Consider the following 20,640-nt stretch of genomic DNA (forward strand, 5'->3'; position numbering starts at 1 on the left):
TTACATTTCTCAAAAATCATCTTTCAAATCCGGCACATTTATAGGACAAAAGGTGTATGTTTCTGCCGGTGCCTTTTGGATGATTTAGCAAGAGCAGAAACAAAATTCTCCCTGTCCCGATGTGATGTTCCTATGGCTCAACATGACTTTTAAGTGCAAGAAACTATCCGAGAAGGTTTTCGTTTATATCGTTCCGATAGCATCCGAAGAAACAAATGACAGAGGTGACGGCAGAGTGAGAGGTTCTATCAAGACAATACCAATAATTTGCGCTAAGATTTTACAAAAAAAGAATCTCTTCAAAAGATAGTGTGACGACGGAAACAACTTTTCTGAGTAAGAGAGTGGAGAAGTTGAGAGCTTTAATGCCCATGAAAGAATCATGTTAGCCTACAGAATCACAATTATAGCGGAGGATAAAAGTAGGAAGACAACGAGAAGCACAAGAACAGGAGGCCTCCGATCGTAGCAACCGTCCGCTGAGAGATCTTCGATGCTAACATGCTTCCTCCCACCACTGCCAGCGACGTGCATATCGTGTGCCCTATTGTTGCCCCGACAGCAACTCCTACGGCATTCTTGTGTGTTGCGAGCTGCAGGGGGGAAGACAGATCTAGTTAATAACATAATTCCTATAGCGGGTTGGCCCAAATTTACTCCTACATATTGAGTGGGATTTATATACAGGCAGAATAGAGGAAAGTTCCAACTTCCATATAAGAGAACCAAAGAATTTCGTAAGAATGACCAGGCCTGCAATGAAGAGAAGCAACTTACTGCAATAGTAGCAATCTGGCTACGGTCCCCCCACTCCGCAAGAAAGGTTAGAATAAATGACTGCAAATCAGATAATCAGATAAATTAGTTGCAGACGTTAAAGTATATGTACAAAAACGAATATAATGAAACCATTGTAGAAATCAGTTTCAAATCGGATGATTAATTGGGTTCACCGATTGTCAGAGAAGCCAAAAGCATCCTAATGAACTGAAATTTTTCTGATATGGAATGTCAAACCAAAGCCCATGCCCCATAAGTACCTCTAGAAAGATGGGTGTACAAAATCTTGAAAAGTAGCGACGGACGGTTGATTTTCCCTGTCCCGACTCAAGCTTTTCTTCAACCTGTCAATACCAAATGGAAATTTTAGAAAATTACCAAGTCTCAACTATATAAATCTTCTACCTTCATAAAACAATAATCGGTTTTCTCTTGACCTGCTCCCAGTGCCACTGGAAGGAACTATGTCTGTATCATCAAGCTTGGGAATATTTTCGTCTATTTTATGGTATGGTTACTGATGTCTTTGGGAACTCAAATACAAATATTTTCTTCATCCAGATATGGTACAAGCCTAAATTCTGGTGCAAATACAAGCGGAATATAATTGCGACCATTTTTTATTTAATTACAGTGTTTCCATCAGTAATTGATCAATCGCACACATTACACCAAGGCCAGAAAGAAAAAGCTCAGGCAACAAGAGAAACATACTTCCTCCATCTCTTTTTTCTGGGATGATTTTGCATCTGATGATCTCCAGGCAATGTAAAGCAATCGCAGGCCAAAAAATGCGTACAGGACTGAAAGGAAAAAAACACTACTCATCAAAGAGTGACTTCTCGACACATGCAGATTTAAAAATTACAAAAGTTAAACTATTCTGGTCATTCAAATGCTTCGGTACATTTTACAGTTCCCGGTTCTTAATGGACAAATACTGAAGAACGATAATTCCCTTCCATAAAAGATATCAAACAATCTCTGGAATGTGCTGAGACATATCTCAGAGAAGTATCATCATCATTGCCAAAAAAGAACTTACAAGCAGAGAGTGATTCATAAGAACCAAACAAATATACCTGTTGCTGCGCTGTTTGTATGCTTCCTTGAGATCAAGTTTGGGACAATCCTACCTAGTCCAGTGGATAGCACCTAATTAACAGGGACAACAACTTGTTAACTTGAGATATCTGGAGCCACTCCGTTTTAAATGTCATGCAGATGCAAGTGCAGTTACTTATCAGAACAAAGAGAATGCCGGGGGAGGAAAAGTAAAACGATAGTTGGTTGTCACTACTGAGTAAAAGTATGGCTTACTTACTGTCATTACAACCAGCGCACTGAGGGCACCGGATAAAACGATTGACTTAGGGTGACGCATTGCCATAAGAGCTGCTATTATAAATGTCTCATCTCCAATCTAGCAACATAAACATTTGTCAGGTAGAAACTTGGGAATACCACATGGCGAGGAATATCAGCAGAAAGGAATATCAAATCACACAAGCCATGCCACCATCATGATCAAGCAAGCTTAACTTTTTCGTGCTCATTCGACCATAACGACATCATTCCCTAAACCTTAAAATGTTCGACAATAAAAGTACAGAATTTCTATGAAAAGCTGAAATGCGGTATCTGCAGAAAAGAGAGTACAATCCTCCTCCTCCACCATTCATGAGATTCGCATAAAAGCAGGTCCAAGCAAAGCGAGACACACCCATCAAATTGAAATTAAAGTCTCGTGAGCGAGCATAAACGAACCTCACTGACAAGGATCATCGAGAAGCTGGTGAAGAACGCATCGAAAACCCCGAGACCAGTATCCAAACCTACGTTGAGATTAACTGAGCTGCCGTCTCCAGCAGCACCATTTCCAAGCTTGCCAATAACAATCTGCACCGACAAGACAATCCCTCACTATCATCGCAGTTCAGATGTCACAAACCACACAATCCTTCCTGAGCTAGAAAGTAAAGACGCGATCAGATGATTAAACGTTTCTCACTTTGCTGCGGCGACCCAGATCTATAGCTAGCGATTCTCCACCATCTTCCTTCTCGATCCCACCCGCGGACTCCTAAACACGGCCAATTGCATTCATAGTCAAACAATCTCCAGCCTACAAGCGTAATTGAGGGCTGTGAAAGCCGACACCAGTACCTTCGCGATGGCAGGGGCAAAGGCCGCCGCGGCAACAAGCAGAAGAAGAGAGAGGGACAAGATCCGGGCTCTTGGGTTTGAGACTGAGATCAAACCCATGGTCTTGTGTGGGAAAAGCTGCAGCAGGGAAGCCCAGTTGTGGGATCTTAAAATGGGATCTAGCTTCCTTGCTACCTCTGCAGACCATGCAAGGAACGTGCACGTTGCTGAGCTGATCGTGGGGGAGATCGGTTCCTCAGCCCCCGGCGGAGAAAGAGAGAGAGATCCGGCGAAGATCTCCGAAAAAGTACCGGAGCTCGCTTCCCACTGTATATATAAGAAGGAAGAACCGCTCGGAATTGGATCGTCAGAGAAACTTGTCTGAACCCGCTTTTTTTTTCTCCCTTAATTTAATTAAAAAGGTCAAACGCGTTTTTACTTTTTTTTTTTGTTAACACGGTGTGTTCAAACTTTGCCTGACTCATTCTCGGAGCTCTGTGAATCTCCGACAGCGCACAGAGCGGATAATCACGTCAAAGGCGTTCCAATAATCCCAAAGAGATTCAAACCGAGATTGGATGCAAATTTAGATGCACATTAATCATTATGTCAAACTCTTGAAGTTAAAAAAAAAAACGCGTTTTGACTTGCTCTTCCACCAAACATAAAACCGTTTGTTTATAATTTTCCTTTTGAACATTAGGTGTTAATTATGATTATAAATTTATATTCATAATTTTAACTAGTCTTGCGCAGTCCCCTTACTTTTATTTTATAGTTATTTTCTTATATATCAATTTCGAAATACTTTGTAATAATTAATGCAGAAAAACGGTGGAACAAAAAAAATCTAAAATTGTTGAAGATGTGACGCGACATAATTTCTTCAAACGAATGGAGGTCTCCTATCATAAGAATCTGGAGCATCAACCTTACTTATCTATAGTAGATAGATAAATGGATAGTTGATAAATAGATATGGAGCCGACTTTTTTTAATATAATCGATAAATATTTCGAACTTTCTTTTGTAATGTCATAATTTTCTTTTCTTTTCTTTTTTAAATAGTGATTAGGATTTATTTTTTTTGGGTGGAGTATTTCATCTTTTTTTCTTTACTACTAGAAAAAAATATATGAATGAATGAATGAAATAATTTGGTTTCCTTCGGTTTGTACCAATAATGATCCAAATAAAATGCACATACACTCTAGTACATGTTTCCTGGAGCTAAAGGACGTGCCCACAGAGCAAGGGATTCGTGGCATTTCCGATTGGTCATCTCGTGTTTATGATAAATTATTTAATAACCGACATGTTAAATCACGCGCATATTAATTGGGCTAGTTTAAATCGATCATAATCGGCTGCTTATAAATTACTCCGCTATTTAATAACATAGTGGGAATTGTAATTCGTTCTACTTCTCGAGGTATAATGACAGACCAAGAGGCTCGACTACAAGGAATCGGCCGAGAAATTTTTTGTTATGCTATATATACATTATATGAGAGTTGCAATACATTTTCTTTTAGTGAGGTATTGTCAGATAAGAAGAAGATTTTTGTAACGTTGCTTGCATTGCGCGTGGCTTTTACTATCTTTAGACAAACTTTGTTACATAAACCTGCTGAAAGGAGGCCTGTGCTGTCCCATCTAATCTAACTCCCATAGGTTTGTTCCTAATTGCAAAATGTGCTCCATTTTATTTAATCTTTGCCTTTTCATTTGAAGTGCTTCATAAATAATTTTCGTGAGTTTTTTTTTTAAAGCATTATGATGTAAACATATTTTGCCTCATTGACTTAGGTTATAATTACGACATGAACAGAAAGAACGAAAAAGAAAATTGTATTGTACTGTAAAAACTAATTAGGTCGATGACGGCTGGTAACAAATTATGAAGGTCGGCAACAAATCTAATATGATGGTAAAATGTCATCAGCGGGACAATATTACGAAAAACAAGTTTTAATTTATAGTTCAAAAGAGATCTTCGAATTTAGGCCAATATATTAAATGAATAAAGGGGTCTTATTTTGTTTTTCAACATTGTGTCAATTGGATTAACTAGTTTTTGTTTCACGTAGAAATAATTTTATTTTGACCAAACGGAAGTTGGCCGTTAACAAGCACGGCGGTTGACTTTAGTAATTTCCTTCCGCCGACGGATTATGAAATCACGGCACGGGGCAATACAATATGCCTCAATCCACCCCTCCGACACTGTGAAAGCAGCTTTGGGGAGGCGGTCCGGTTCCCGCCCACTCGCGCGCCCAGACCGGTCCGACCGACCCGCTCCCATCGCTCGACACCTATCCCGCTGGAGGACAAAAATTAAGTAGACGTCAAACTCTCGGACAAGCTCCACCACCAATTGCATCGCCTCGGCAGCGGTCGGACCGTTACGTGTCGGGTTGGCGAGGCGAGTACGGCGAGTATCAGTAATCGCGGCGCGTGGGAGGAGGCTACGTCGTCTGATCTTCCAAAAGGAAGCAAAGCAGGAAGGACGAAGTCACGAAGCAGCAGATGACCGGGGGGGAGGGAAGAGCTCTGTCTCGTTATTGGATGGTTGGCTGGCTTTTATTCCACCTGATCGCCTCTCCCCTTTCTCTCTCATCTTTCTCTCTCTAAAATCACCAATTCCCCTTCCCTCTCCTCCTCTCTCTCTCTCTCTCTCTCTCTCTCTCTCTCTTCCTCTCCGTTTCGATCGTCTGCGAGGGAAGGGAGGGAGAGAGGGATTGGCTCCGCGGTGACGGTTTTGGTGGCCGACGGAATGGGAGTTGCCGTCGAGCTTCATTGAGGCGGGATCCTTGGCGATGCTGATGGAGATTGCCCCGCAATGGCCTTCCACGCCGTGATTCCGATGTCTGGAGGAGCCGCCGTGACGGAGGGGTCCCCTCTGTCACCCTCCTTCGCCGAAGGTTCTCTCTTGTCGGCTCTGCGTCTCTGATTCCGTTTATTTTTAATCCTTTTTCCCACGTTGTTTACTAAATGTGATTTGTCTCTTCTCGATGCTCCAAGCGATATGGCCCGAATAAACTAATACGATTCGTTCGTGCTTCGGATTCGTTTTTCCGCAATTGTCTTGTTTGCCTCCTCCGCCCCACTATATATTTTCTCTGGAGAAACGATCAGTGAGTGGTGGTTATGATCGCCCTCTTCGTTACTGAACATGTTGAAGAAGATGGAAGTTCTTTCCCTTCTGGTGCTTCCCAATGTTTCCGAACTTTCCTCCAGTTAGTAAACCGTCGTACTATTGTTATGGTTGCTTTTTATTCGATGCTTTTCTGTTTCTTGCATCAATATGATTTGTTATGTTTTATGCATCTTATGTCGGGGATCACCAAATGGTTCTTGGTTTCGAGTTGATCTGGAGTTTACTTCTACAGCAAAACTGGCGTGCTTAATTTACTTGGTTACCAAGCCTCTACTAGCACGGGAAAGTTTCCTTATTTATTGGAGTATCTATCCACGAAGACAAAATATTATCACATGCATTAATTGAACCCAGATGATCTGTGACTAATTTTGCCATTTTCATCTATTATGATTTTCTAACTGAAGTCTCGAAGATGTCCTGTTCCGACAAGCTTCTTATGTAGTCTTATCCATTGCCCACTTAAGCTATGGTATTTATGATTTGTCTATCACTGAAGAAGTTAGTTTGGGATATAAACTATCATGTTTTACTCCCATCTGCACTTGTTTAAAACGTAAAGTTGGAGCAGATTGTTTTGAGTATCTCACATGGGCTGTACATGGAACGGATGTAATTAAAGAGTTATTAATGTTTCCTTTTGAGCAACTTCTTGATATGGGATTCCAATTACTTCCTGCTGACATGATGCCTTTATATTGAGCATTTAGATGGTCCGCTTAGCCTTGTGAATGATGAATGAGTAGGCGCATCATCCGACCATGCAATTAAGCTTTGCAATACACATCTCTGTTCATCCTACTAAACATTCATGCATTATTATGTCAGATGCGACGTGGCAAATGAATATGAGATCGCCCGAGACTATGGAACCAGGGCCCTACCCTGAACGTCCTGGAGAGCCTGATTGTTCTTACTACATCAGAACTGGTCTTTGTAGATTTGGAGCTACCTGTCGATTTAATCACCCTTCTAACAGGAAGCTGGTATATGCATCAACTTCATTATGCACATACAATTAAGTTTTGGTATATGCATCAACTTCATTATGCACCTACAATTAAGTTTTTGTACCACTAATTTGTTTGCTTTCTATGCATGGATATATCATTGTCGAATATACTTGGGGTATTTAAATGCTTTGACTTCGAATCATAGAATGGACTAATTTAGATTGGTTACTGGATCTTTATAGAAGATGTTTTAAAGGCTTAACCTCTACAAACGAACAAGTATGGCCAAGAAACTATTCGTTCAAAAGGTAGGCATTGAGTTTTCAATGAACTGTTTGGAGAGCCATTGGTTAAAATGTAGGCAAACATGTACAGGGGCTGAGGGATGACCATGACTCCAAGCATTATCTTGATGTGTGCCCCAATTTGGTATCAGTCTGATATGAGTTAGCGTTCCTCCAGGCCATTGCTAATGCAAGAATGAAGGGAGAGTACCCCGAAAGACCAGGGCAACCAGAATGCCAGGCATGTGGCAATGTCTTATGTAAGTCTAGCTTGCAAAGCCAGTGTGAATCCTGAGGACCTAACAGAAATGTGCTTATCATTGCCAGTATTATCTAAAGACTGGGACATGCAAATTTGGAGCAACTTGCAAATTTCATCATCCTAAAGACAAGGCAGGGATTGCAGGAAGAGTTTCGCTGAATATTCTGGGCTATCCCCTTCGCCCGGTTTGGATATTTTTCTCTTTGGTTATATGACAGTTTGACACTTTAGTTTCCATTTCTATTTGATGTTTCTTTCAAGGGGTAGAAAAATCTTGCATCTTGTGATGAGATTCTATATTCCGTAATTCGTGGTGAAAGTGGAGGAAGCAATCTTCTGGGTCATATAAATCTTATGCTTTCAGATAGAGTTAAGATTTTCATCTTCAGATTCTTGTAAGGAATTAGAATTTATAGAGCAGGCGGAGAGATATGAATCTTATGAACTTGAAGACCAGTTTTCCCATACATGGCCGACCTCATGATCAGATTATTGCTAGTTCTGCTAATACTAAGTTCAATACCCTGTAATAATAATGGTTCTGTTCTGTTTCGTGACTGACCCCCTGTACCAACAGATCCAAGAGAAGAAGGCACGACCTTTCTATAATGAGAAGTAGCATTTTTTTTAATACTTTTAATGCACGCAAGCCACAGTTTCGGCAATTTGCACTTTTTCTTTATATATACTATAATACCATTCTAGGTGGTCCAATTATGGTTTTGTCTTCTTTCTTGCAGAATGAAGTTGAGTGCGCTTACTATCTGAGAACTGGACAATGCAAGTTTGGAAGCACTTGCAAATTCCACCATCGTCAGCCTTCTAATATGATGGTACCATTACGTGGTTCAGTTTATGCATCCGTTCAATCTCCAACTGCTATAGGTCAGCAATCATATGGTGGAGGAGTTGCAGGATGGTCAAGGGCATCTTTCATCCCAAGTCCTCGTTGGCAAGGTCCCTCAAGTTATGCTCCTGTCATTCTACCTCAGGGCATGGTATCAGTTCCTGGCTGGAATACATACAATGTAGGCTTTCCTCTACGGCTGTTTCAAAGAAAATGTTATTCTGCAAGTTACCCTTTCTTGTTTCTAGGACTAGGAATAGGAAGCATCTGTGCCGTGTTTTTTGTTTGGTATGTTATTCTAGGCATCATTTTTCTTTTAAACATATTTGTCTCCAGAGTAATATGTGTGACAATCTGATAACATGACGTTTTGGTCTGTAGGCTTGTATAGGATATAACAGAATAACTTCAGTTTGTGGATGGAACAGAATGTTGATTATGAACTGCGGATTCGGAGAATGAGTCCTGCAAAAGCCAGTAATGATTAAGATTCTATTGCATCCCATTAACTTCAAACAACATAAATGTTTTCTTTAATCCTGATAAAGGAGTTACACATAGTGAAAAGGAATCTCACATTAATAGAAATGGGCGTTTTACTTGCACACAAGTGGTATGCAGCTTTATTACACCTAGTAATAATACATGCTTACAAATTGTTTGATCTCCAGAGTCAACTGGCATCTGTTTCATCTTCAGAGAACCTGCTGCAAACAGCGGGAAACAGTCAGGTTTATGGGACCACTCGCCAGAGTGATTTAGTGAATATAGGATCTCATGGGGCATTCTCTCCAGATTATTCTGGCTCACTATCGGTTGGATCCTCTGCGATGCAGAGGGAAAATGTGTTTCCCGAGAGACCAGGGCAACCTGAATGCCAGTTCTACATGAAGACAGGAGACTGTAAGTTTGGCGCAGTTTGTAGATTTCATCATCCTAGAGAGAGAATAATCCCTCCTCCAGACTGTGCCTTGAGTCCCATGGGCCTTCCCTTACGCCCGGTGAGTCTTATACAATCAAACATCTTACGCTATCAACTTTTTCTTGTTTTCTACATCCCTCATTTTACATGTGGAAATTGTAGCTCAGTTACTTGTTGCATTTGGCTTCTGTTTGGTCCTGCATTTAAAGTCCTTTATGGTTGGCATGGTTTTGATTTTTCTAATCATCATACTTGAGGAAGTCACATTTTAAGCTCTAGCTGTAGTCATCACTATTATATGATGTTCGGTGACATTCTTTTCTGGTCCTTGTAGGATGTGATATTTTCTTAAATTTGTCATTATCTGCTCAAGAAAATAACTCGTTTGTATCTTAGAGTTTTCAAAAAGGAATTTATGGTTCAAAAACCTGATGCAACTATTAATTATCTCCTACAGGGAGAGCCGCTGTGCATCTTCTATTCTCGTTATGGTATATGCAAGTTTGGCCCAAGTTGCAAATTTGACCACCCGATGGGTATCTTCACATACAATCTTTCTGCATCGTCTCTAGCTGATCCTGCTGCTCAGCATTTTCCAAAGCTATCAACAGAAGGACTAGTGGGAAAGACAAGGCGACTCTCACTATCAGAGACAAGGCAGATGCCCTCTAGTGAAGATGACATTGACACGGAGGAATAAAATCCTCCCGTTCCCTAAGAAAAGAAGCCCTTCTTTCTTGTTACCCTTCTGAGGGTACAATGGTGTTGTCTGTAAATTCTTTTGTACAGGGTCAATGTGGAATGATTCTGTTCAATCTGAAAGCGGATTCAGTTGACAGATTAACCCTATGGGTGTTTACTCAGATTGCTGCATTGTATAAGTGCGAGTTTGTCTTATTTGGGGAAATCTCGTTTTACCAATATCGTTTGCTACCGTGCATTGTTTACCTTTCCTGTAAATTGTCACTCAATATTAGGTGCTGTCTACTTCATTTCTAACTCAGAAAGAAGGGAAAGCCTGAGATCAGTCATTATATGGGTCCAAAAGCACGACATGAGGTACACAATTTTTACTATATCTTCTGAACTTATGTTCATGAACAGAATTTTTACTCATTAACTCTGACCTCGAAGAATGCCGGAAGGTTGCCTGTAATCCTTTGTGGAACAATTATTGTCAAGCAGGTCCTGTCCTGAGGGGTACTCAAAGGTGTCTGGGGTTCTCGTGATGCTGCAGAACAGTGAGACCCTTGGTGAACTGCATGTATACTTTCAGACGTGAGCTCGACCATGGGATGCAAGAAATAGTTGCTGGTAAGATATATTTGTGGCCAGTGGTGGTGGTGGTGTTCTACTTCCATGGTGAGGTGAAATGATTGGGATTGTTGTTCGTGTTCATTCTACTCTCATCACAGTTGCAGGAAAATAGTCGGTATATCATCTCCAGTCTTGGAAAGGATTGAGAGGAGCAAAGGCATCAAGAGCAGTATTCGGTTGGTTGGAGACAGTACCAACTAGAGATTATTCCATTTTCAGGTAATTTTCGAGAAGAATTTCCTGTTGGCCAGGGACGTAGTTCGAGCATAGATCTGCAGGCGTCATGTCGAATTGGATGGGTGTTTGATACGATCAAGTTCCCTGCTGAGAGAAGTACTTGAACGGATCTTGATTGTTATTTACTGATATGGGAAAAATTAAATCGATTGGTGAGATTGCAAGAATCTCATGACGCGCAATAGGCTGATGCCATGTCCTCCGGTTCCGTCATAAATCATTAGAGATTGGACGGTCCTTTGAGAACTAGCTATCTATTCTCGGATGAGAGTAAGATGTTTACAAATGTAAGATGTTTGCATCGAGCAAAATGGCGAGTTCAGGGTACGTCGAATTCCATGAATGTAAGTGTTATCAACAAATAGAGCTTTTATCGAGTAAACGACGTTCATACTATGCATGTGAAAAGCGTTCAAAATTTTATTCGAAAACGGGCGCATCATCTTAAACCCAAGCATATGGTTTAACTCAAACTAAAAGTATTTCATCCGAGGTTATGTTGTCAATTTCGATGAAGCTTTAACTTGGAGTCATCGTGCAACGGACTCCAATTTCACTTTTATCAGCAAGATATATGAAATGAATCCTGAATTTCTCCGTACGAGAAATCCAAATTTGGAAAAAGGGAAAAAAAATTGAAAACGTTGTCGTTAATAAATTGATTTAATTTTTAGCTTTTTTAATTAATTAATGAAAATAATAAAATAAATACGGTCTTGGGATTTTTTTTTACTGTCTGAATGGGGCCAAGGAGGAACTATAGGCAGTCAACACCGCGGCAGTAAAGCAGCACCTCTCACCTAAGCGACAGGCTGACAGCTCAGTGACGTTGACAGCCAAGGCATCGACCGATTCGACCGCCCCCTATCAACGCTCCTCATCAGGACACGTGGCGACATCACCGTGCTACCGAGCACACAGTACCCCGCCTCCTATTCCCCATATGACATTCATTCTCGGTTTGGTTCTTCCCAGCTGAGCTGGGCACTGGCCAGTGTCCTCTGTGTGTGTATGTATATATGCATACTTTCTACTTCGTTCCTCCATTCTTCGCCTCACTCAGCTCATTGAGCTTCTTCCGTCCTGCTGCAAGTTCGACCCACGAGATTGATGCCATTCGGGCGTCTTCCCAGCGCCATTTGGAAGAAGGGAGGCAAGTGTTCATAGAGAGAGAGAGAGAGAGAGGCAACACTCGGTAGCAGAGCCGCCCTTTCTCTCTCTACCCCCTCTTGGTTTTAAGATTCCCATCCATGCCCATCAAGAAACCGGGAGTGATGTCTCCTCATGGGATCCTCTTCTGTCTCATCGCCGTCTCCTTTCTCGCTAATGCCGCCCGTCACACCGAAGCAGCTGCACCCCAAGTGAGTGGCTTTCCCTGTTCCTGTCCCCTCTCTCTCCCCCTCCCTGTTGCAGATCCTCTGGGTTTTCTTGCCTTTTACTCTCGAGTGGGGCATTTGCTGAACTGGGTGTTGTGTCTTGTTCTTGGCTTGGAGGGTAATGCTGGGCCGGAGATGGTGCCGATGATCGAAGAAGGGAAGATGGAGATGGTGGTGCTGAACGAGACGAGGAGGAAGCTCGGGAGCTTCCAGATATGCGCGCTGTGCACATGCTGCGGAGGAGCAAACAGGGTGTGCTTGCCTTCTCCCTGCTGCTATGCCATCAACTGCAACATCCCCAATCGGCCATTTGGGTTCTGCTCTTTCACCCCGAAGACCTGTAATTGCTTCGGATGCCATCTCTGAGAATCCGGTATTATCGATTGCTCGGCGCCTTATCCTAAGTAGGGATTGTGGTGAGTGTGAAGTTTGGAAGAATATTTGTTGTTCTACTAGGCAGCTTTGGATTAGTATTATAAGTTGGTAATTGTCATATATAGGGTAATTGCTAGTTCCATCCAGCTAAGGTTCTTGATATTCATATCATAGCAGGATAAAGTTTTCATTTTTTTTTTCCTTCAAGAAAATCACTTTGGGGGCATGGAGATTTTACTGGCAGTAGTAGCAATATGTTTGCCTGGAGTAAGCACTGGCAGGTTAGCATCACAATGAAACATTGTCCTTGTTATTCAAGCAAATTGCGTCTAATGCTATTTTGTAATCTCCCTCCCCCTCTCTCTCTCTCTCTCTCTCTCTCTCTCTCTCTCTCTCTCCCTCTCCATCTCCCTCTTTGGTATCCCATTGAGGCCTGTGACTGTCTATGAATATAATATTTAGATCTTCAGCTTCATCTGGTTATTGTATTGAGAATGCTATTTCTGGGGAAAAGAGAGTTTGGCAATAGTAGTGATGTGGGGCTAGTGTATGAATCAACATTACATGTGACTGAAGACAGTTTGCGGGTTTTAGAATAATCATGTCCTGCCAAACCCCAACAGGATTGGAGGCCTTTAGTCCCCATGAGGTGATAGATGGATGAATGGTTTTCAGTTTGTATATGGAAAATAGTCGATTCTTCTTTTAGAACATAAATTTTCGTGTTGAGAGGGAGCGGTCGAGTGTCCTTAAATAGCGGAAGATGGGGCTGTAATGGAAGCAGATGAGGTTTAATTCGGTGCAGATATGATGGATGTGCTATAAATTGTATGTAGGTGCAGCCAACCATATGATAAGGTGGGTGGAGGTTGGTTGGTTGGCTGCCATTAAGCCTTGTAGGTGTTTGCTTCTCAAATTCTCATCTCTTCTTTGTCTCATTAAATTCATTTTTGCTGATTTTGAAACTCAGAAATCTCACTTGCTGATGTATTCATCTGTTCTGTTTTTTGGCTTCTTCTCTTCTGATGTCATCTGCATTGGTGTATGTTGTTTATTCGGTCACTTTGAGTCATATGTCAAGTGAAATATACCATAAACCGGTTTTGTGGACTCTTCGGAACAATGCGTTAGATTCGGGCTGAAAGTGCCACCGGAAGACTCTTTACTCCTTGCCTGTGGTTATGTGAGGAGTAAATGAGTGAAATTTTGTGGGGCTCATGATAGCCTCATACTGAATTTGGTGGGAAGTCTTGAGATGTGTGCTCTGGGAATCTCCCAGTCCTCTTTTATATAAGTGACTGTGAACAGCAGCCCATGTGCTCTTTATATCTAACTCAAGAACTGAGGGAAAATTCTGTGCGCCTTCGGCCGCTGTCCGACCGTCCCCAGGAGAAATACGAGTGATCGAGACCCGGGGACAGTGCGAGTCCGGTTACATCAAAGTGTGCTGTAGAAGTGCCACCCGGGGAGATGGATCCCTTTTCTTTATGCTAAAAGGAAAAAAACACAACGACAAATAAAGCTCCCTTATTACTAAAGCATCGTTGCTTCTCAAGACATTTGGAAAAACATAAAATATGTTTATTTGTTTTTCAGTGGACACGGAGAAAATGAGACAGCCCCACAAGATATGATGATGTATGATTCTGCGAGTGAGTTTTTAGGCAAAATCATATCAATGAATGATGATGACACTGCACTTTCAATGCGGATTGTGAAGCACAAAAACACATGATTACGATTGATAAATATGTACACTTCCAGTCAAGGAAGTAGACGGCTCGTTAAGTAATGAATCATATGGTTCACAGGGGCGAACTTTACATTAAGATTTAAGATCTCCAAGTCCGATGAATCCTCCCGATGTTTTCTAAGCCTAAGCAGATGAAGAACTGCTGCCCTTTGCCTTTGGCATCTCCTCTTTGCGCATATATACGTACGGCCGTCTATAAAAAGCTGACCCATTTCCAGGAATGAGAACCGAAAGTAAGTAGACATCCTCATGGTCAGAGTGGAATGCTCTGTGGGTATGGATTGACCCAACACCGATCCTCCCTGGAAGCTTTTCTCCATCGTCTCTTGAATTCGGCAAGCTCGACATACGACTGCCTCCTCACCTGCAGACAACAGAAGTACTCATTCCAGATCAAAGTCTGTTCAGCACTGAACCTCAATTGCTAAGGTAAGATATTCTATTAGCAGTGGCACGATGTCGCCTTTCTGTTACTAGTGTCACTGGCCTAACCATATGAAGCACTCTACCGAGCCAAAAATACATATTCTTTTCATTTGAAATTGCTGATACACATGCCACCAGTTGTTTGCACATTCTATTCCTCTTTGGTCATGGAAACCAATTACACATTCGGTCAATTGTATTGCAAGAGGTAGTATTTCCCAGGGAGGACCGCATTTAAGAAATTAAATAATCTACTCAAAGAATGCAGAAACTTACTTCGACCCGAGGATCATGTTTATGGGACTTTGGTGTTGCCTGCAAGCAGATAGATAAACCAAAGTTTAGTCCAAAATAAATGCAGTATAGCAGAAGGAGTTGTTCATTAGATAGGTTATACCGCTGCTTTCGCATTTTCAGATCCGGAATCATCTTCAGATGACGTTGACTGGGTCTGCAAACATAAATGTGCCATGTGAAGCACGAATCAACCACAAAGAGAATGAAAATGAAGTTATCACGGCCAATATCCAAGAGATGGTCTAAATGCATAGCCAAGCACAAGTCAAAGACGAGAGACTTGTAAAGCCATGCAGGTGTAAACATAGAATATGAGAAAACTGAAATACCTTGTCCTCATCTGCACCACCAAGCGTGGGCCGATTGTAATGAACAACATACTCAGCATCCACGATACCGACCCTATTCATTCGATCTCCCTGTTGAAAGCCAAGCACGAAAGTCTTCATTCCCAGACAATGTCTGACGGAAACAGGAGGAGAGCATGCTGTTTACAAGCCGAATAATTGAACTCACCTGTGCACAATATCCGAGCTGCATGTCTAGGCCCCAAGCATAGATCAAATCGTTCTGTAGTGAGAAAGAAGAGAAATTATCTTTACTGCTCGAACAGCAAATGGTAAGCCAAATGGAAGGTCCTGCTAAAAGGGGTGGAAATCTCTCACTAAACCAATCAAAACAAACATGGTGTCTGGCTTATCTTAAAGGCCAGAAAAACTAGTATCTTGTCATGCCACTTGTATTAATACAAAGCTTAATTCATAAAAGGAATTGAGGAGGGACTACCGAACCTGGATCAAGTACCATACACAGCGCCAGGCAGCTCTTGAGAAGACTGGAGCCATCATCTCAATCCACCTGTACCAGACTCCCTCTACTTAGTATCTCCAAGCAGGAATACATATTTACCATCTCAAATATGAACTCTGCGATAAGAAAAATGATTTGATCATTTAAACAAAAAAACGGCTTTTTTTGCAAGACGTACCCAGTACATGGAGGAGATGTGCTCTGGGCATTACAAACTTTACCGGGACCGCCAGGCCTGTATGTCCTCCTGATGAACGCACTTGAAAGTCAGATACGAGAAAGATTTTATGCTGACAACTCAGTTTCCATATGATCTTCAACTATCAATATCTCCATTGTACTGAAAGAAAATTCATAAATGGTTCTAGTTTTGTAAGGACTGGCTTTACTGAATATGTACAAATGGAATTCAGCATGCAGTTGCCAAAGAAACTCTAGATTTCAATGAGGGAAACCTTTATATCCTAAAGCATTACCTATGCACAATTGAATTCCTCAAACGTGCAGTGATTAGATGATGAATCTCTGACTTGGCCGGATCAAGTGCTGGCTGAGATATCTCAAGGCCTTCTCTCTCAATAATTGATAAATACCTAGAAACATCAAATAGGAGAACTATTACGGCGACATTACAAAGAAAGATAAATAAATTACATATTTAACCAACTAGAATCATCACGTCATATTCCAATATTAACAGCGTGTATTCTCATCAGTTGCTTGAAGAAAGGGCCATGAAAGCAACCACAAACTTCCATGGCAAAACCAATGTGCATATGCATCTTTCCGTATATTTCAATTTCTAAGTGTTTTTATCTTTTTAAGAGAGCAAGAAACATACTTCTCTGGGTGGAAATCGTCAACTCCCAGGTCCTCATCCCAAAGGAAAATGTAGTCGTATTCAGCAACTATATCAGGATGAAGAAAACGTTTGGCAAACCACCTAACGCATGAAACCAAGCTTCCGTAAGAGCAGTTATAACAAATTGAATTTCCAAATATCCATCATGCTTGCAGGCCAAGTTCACTTGCCATTTAGTTTGGCTGGTTGCAGATACATGTATGACCTGACTGTGCCATTCAAAGTCCTTCCACTCATCAACGGCACCATCGTAATGGAAAAGCATTATGGCAAAACCGCTTGCTACAAACTGCAATTTAGAAGATAGATTTAACTCCAGGGAGAAGGAAGAAAAAGAAGGTAAGACAAAAGGTGCTGAACTTAAGTACCTTCACAACCATTTTATTGACAAGATACTTTTGTTTTATTCCGACAGCCATCACAAATAGGTTTGCTGGCGAAGTGATATTTTTCTGCTCAAGAATAAAAGCAGATTAATCTCATTCTTTCTTCCCCTTCTACTACCAAAAATTGAAACTGTAAAAGAGTAGTGGAAAAGGATAGCTCAAAAACATCAAGAGTATGAGTCACTGAGAAGACTGTGAGAATTAAAGAATAAGCATAATATGCATCATAACTTATTATACATTTCCACGTCTGCAAAGAAAATCGTTTTGCAACCAATAATAAGTAAAAAAACACGAAGTAAAGCATTTGCTTCTGTACCTTACTGGAGTTCCATAATGGTATCATTTCCAAATTGGAGGTGCTGGCAACAATACCTTGAGGTAATGCCTCGCTTCCTGGAGGCCTGCAACGATTCTAGAACAGAAATACATGTAAGCTGCTACACGTTCAGTCGTATGAAAGAGTTCCATTTCAAGATAAGTCGTCAGGTTTTCAAACATGATAAGAGAAGGGCGGATGAACAAACCTCACATTTATTGGTTCTCAACTTCTGTCCACCGCCCCACTGTGTGAACTTCTGCACACCAAACTATCAAATTTGTTAGTTTTATTGGATATGTTACTATCTAAGGAATGGACAGATAACTGCGAAAATAAGAGTAGTGTTGAGCTTGTATGTTTAATCTATAGACTAGAAAGAGCAAAGAACAATTCCAAGAGAAACCAAACAAATGATGAGATGACGGAAATTTAGTTAATATCAGGCTCCTAAGTAGAAAGTTAGGTAAATCACGAGCAAAAGAACCATATAGAGGTGTGCGGTACCTCTTTGTAATCCGAAGCTAAAAATGTAGTCCCTATGAAGAGCGCCAAACAAAGCAAACAAGCAACAGGGAAGAAGTTGCAGAGGTAAGATCTCCTACTACTCTGATCTGCACGTGGAGACACCTGAAGGAACCAAAAAAACAAAAATGTAAGAAGACATTAGGATCCTAGTGTACATAAAACTGTGCAGAACCATCAATGCTTCTGAAGTATATCACGCTTTAATCATTGCAAACGCAGCCAAAGCCATCTTTATACGAAATGCACTTCAGGGGCATAGTAAAAAACTCAAAAGTTATGATAAGTTCGAACCTTTTGAGCTCCAACAAAGATATAAGCAAGCAACGCAATTCGAATTCCAGTATTACAGAACGTGGGAACATCTCAGTACTGACAATGCAGGACAAACTCAAGTCTCTATTCTCTAATAATCTACCTGTCTATTATCTCCTAAGTCTGATCACCTACATGAAGAGAAAAGCTCTCCCTGTCAAATAAGCCAAAAAAATTCACTACTTTTCTGGGGGAATAGTTTGACAAAGGTTGAGAATTTCCAGAAATTACGCGCAAGAAACTGCTCTATACGCCACGGACACACACAGAGGAACGAAACTGAGCATCAAAACATGAGTTAAGGAGAACTCACAGAGCAAGGAGACTCCATGTCTTAGAACCCCCGACAGAACGAGGATGGACAGAGACAGGCAGAGCTCAAGAAACCGACAAGTACTCTGCCTCGAGGTCGACGGGGATGATCAAGAACTTAAACGTGGAAAGGGAGCTCCCCCAAAACACCAGCATAGATCCAATGGGGTGCCCGACAAGATTGCAAAACAGAAACCTGAAACACCTGGGACGGATTCAGATAGAGGAAAAAGGACAAAATGGGGAGAACCGAGACGGAGATGTTTGTGAGGTGGAAGGCGACCCGAAAAAACAGGAACAAGGGAAAGTAATGGGGGTGGGCTGGGTGGGCTTTGGCTTGGCTTCTCTTCCTCTTTTCTCTTGTTTGTTTCTGTTTCCCGATCCTCACTGTATGGCAGTGCAGTTATATTTTTACGACTGCACGATCTTCTTCCATGACAGAACATTCTCCCGCACAAAACTAATTAATGTCTTTTTTTTTTTCCCCGCCCTCTTGTTCATGATGCAAAACTGATTAACAGCACTTTGTCCGGCATCATCATTTTAAATTTAACCGAGCGGACTTACACGGTTCGGTATTTATTTCTTGGATTTGAGTCTCGTAAATAAGTAAGGTATTTAATTCGAATCTCGTTGTAAGTGGACAAAATCCAAGACTATGATTTTTTTTTTTTGCTGAATAATCTAAGACTATTATAACTTTTAGCGGGTCAATCCCCGAGTCGAAGATGGATTAGTTAGTACCCATCATGGAAAAATGAAAAACTCGTCGCCATGAGAAAACTGTGAATAAGCAGTGTAATATCACAAAATTCTCGCTTAATCATAAATTTTTTATTCGATTCTCATTGGCGTGACTTCTTACCATCCTTTCAAAAGAAATCCTCTCTGAGCCGAATTACAGGCATACTTCCTTTCTTAAAGTTCATTGTTCATGACAAGGTAATCAAAGGTTCTTCATGAAATTATTTCTTAGAATATCTTCATTGTGGACTAGAATCTTATCGCGAGAGAATGATACGAGAACGGAAAATAAGAGGAAATAACCAACGTGGGTTGATTCAAGCGGTTCGACGCTCGTTTCGCTTAAGTAAAATTTCGGATTCGAGTCTTTGTGAATACAGAAAATCCACGCCGGGAGAATTTTACCCCCTAATAAGCCGATCCGACTCAACTAGATGAGTCGGGGTTCACACCGAAAATAAGAGGAAATAAAACCAATTGCGGAGTATACCGACTTGAAGCCAAGTTGGCTCCTAATTAATTAAAGCACATGTATATGCTCCCATTCCATTCAATGATTGCAACAATAAAATGCTGATAATGACTAAGAAAATGGTCTTTGGGGCGGAGGATGTGCGCTGCTCTCTTACCACTCTTCCTTAGACTTTTCATCAGTTGACTACAACAGCAAGATATTATCATTGCCAGCGATTCACATTTCCCTGGCATAATTAGCACGAGCGCACTTTCAACCTGGCACATAATTTGCACGTTGGAGAAGTCCGCCTGAACTATTGATGACTATATCTGGCAAACTCTCCTAGTTTTGGACGTACGGGGTTTCGCAAATTGATCATGAAACTAAAATTGCGCTGTCATCAGGCGAAGTAGCAATTTATAACACGAAACCTTCTCCAAATGTTTATATAGATACTACTGGCTTGATTGAGCACACCCTCGATTATGATACGAAAACGCAAATTAATGGCCGGCTTTTGTCACTCATCATGGAACAGCTTAAGTAGTACATATAGATTATTGCATGAACATAATAATACCTATCGGATACCGTCTTCCTTTCGCCAAACTTCTACACTGACAGATTAAGGTTTTGTTTGGAAGCGAAGTAGGAGGTTGAATAAATGTTATTTCATTCACTTTTTTAAGGAGAAGTAACTGGTTGATGAAATATTTCAAAAGCATGGTTTTGGTTAATTCCAACTGTCGCAAAGTTGATTTTGCCCAACACATTAA

The 20,640-nt window shown here is 41.1% G+C and overlaps 4 protein-coding genes across 7 annotated transcripts; 2 read left to right on the top strand and 2 right to left on the bottom strand.

Moving 5' to 3' along the window:
* Positions 1-236: 236 nt before the first annotated feature.
* LOC116193132 (GDT1-like protein 4) lies at positions 237-3,241 on the bottom strand. The gene is made up of 9 exons (XM_031521902.1): positions 2,947-3,241; positions 2,792-2,863; positions 2,548-2,679; positions 2,105-2,203; positions 1,863-1,935; positions 1,495-1,583; positions 1,041-1,124; positions 778-837; positions 237-593 (listed from the first exon to the last, which is right to left on the bottom strand). Exons 1-9 carry the CDS (start codon positions 3,043-3,045, stop codon positions 405-407), a joined length of 897 nt encoding a protein of 298 aa, XP_031377762.1. The 5' UTR covers positions 3,046-3,241; the 3' UTR covers positions 237-404.
* Positions 3,242-5,434: 2,193 nt separating this feature from the next.
* On the top strand, positions 5,435-10,274 carry LOC116193116 (zinc finger CCCH domain-containing protein ZFN-like). 3 transcript variants are annotated; one of them, XM_031521883.1, is made up of 7 exons: positions 5,437-5,849; positions 6,914-7,071; positions 7,501-7,563; positions 7,650-7,769; positions 8,325-8,612; positions 9,103-9,432; positions 9,811-10,274. In XM_031521883.1, exons 1-7 carry the CDS (start codon positions 5,768-5,770, stop codon positions 10,051-10,053), a joined length of 1,284 nt encoding a protein of 427 aa, XP_031377743.1. In that variant the 5' UTR covers positions 5,437-5,767; the 3' UTR covers positions 10,054-10,274. The 3 variants fall into 3 exon arrangements, with proteins under 3 accessions (XP_031377746.1, XP_031377743.1, XP_031377744.1); XM_031521884.1 differs by lacking the exon at positions 5,437-5,849 and adding an exon at positions 6,011-6,164; XM_031521886.1 differs by lacking the exons at positions 7,501-7,563; positions 7,650-7,769 and having other exon boundaries at positions 5,435-5,849.
* Positions 10,275-11,870: 1,596 nt separating this feature from the next.
* LOC116193118 lies at positions 11,871-13,014 on the top strand. Its single transcript, XM_031521889.1, has 2 exons — positions 11,871-12,268; positions 12,401-13,014. The coding sequence occupies exons 1-2, from the start codon at positions 12,158-12,160 to the stop codon at positions 12,647-12,649; spliced, it is 360 nt and encodes a 119-aa protein (XP_031377749.1). The 5' UTR covers positions 11,871-12,157; the 3' UTR covers positions 12,650-13,014.
* Positions 13,015-14,370: 1,356 nt separating this feature from the next.
* On the bottom strand, positions 14,371-19,001 carry LOC116193117. Of its 2 annotated transcripts, none has more exons than XM_031521888.1 (15): positions 18,665-19,001; positions 18,019-18,141; positions 17,720-17,770; positions 17,512-17,607; positions 17,175-17,258; positions 16,977-17,095; positions 16,786-16,887; positions 16,421-16,537; positions 16,123-16,191; positions 15,926-15,992; positions 15,651-15,704; positions 15,464-15,553; positions 15,235-15,288; positions 15,114-15,152; positions 14,371-14,775 (listed from the first exon to the last, which is right to left on the bottom strand). In XM_031521888.1, exons 1-15 carry the CDS (start codon positions 18,680-18,682, stop codon positions 14,665-14,667), a joined length of 1,194 nt encoding a protein of 397 aa, XP_031377748.1. In that variant the 5' UTR covers positions 18,683-19,001; the 3' UTR covers positions 14,371-14,664. The 2 variants fall into 2 exon arrangements, with proteins under 2 accessions (XP_031377748.1, XP_031377747.1); XM_031521887.1 differs by having other exon boundaries at positions 17,720-17,782; positions 18,665-18,988.
* Positions 19,002-20,640: the final 1,639 nt, after the last annotated feature.

Source organism: Punica granatum, chromosome 1 (genome assembly GCF_007655135.1).
Source record: "Punica granatum isolate Tunisia-2019 chromosome 1, ASM765513v2, whole genome shotgun sequence".
Taxonomy (NCBI): Eukaryota; Viridiplantae; Streptophyta; class Magnoliopsida; order Myrtales; family Lythraceae; genus Punica; species Punica granatum.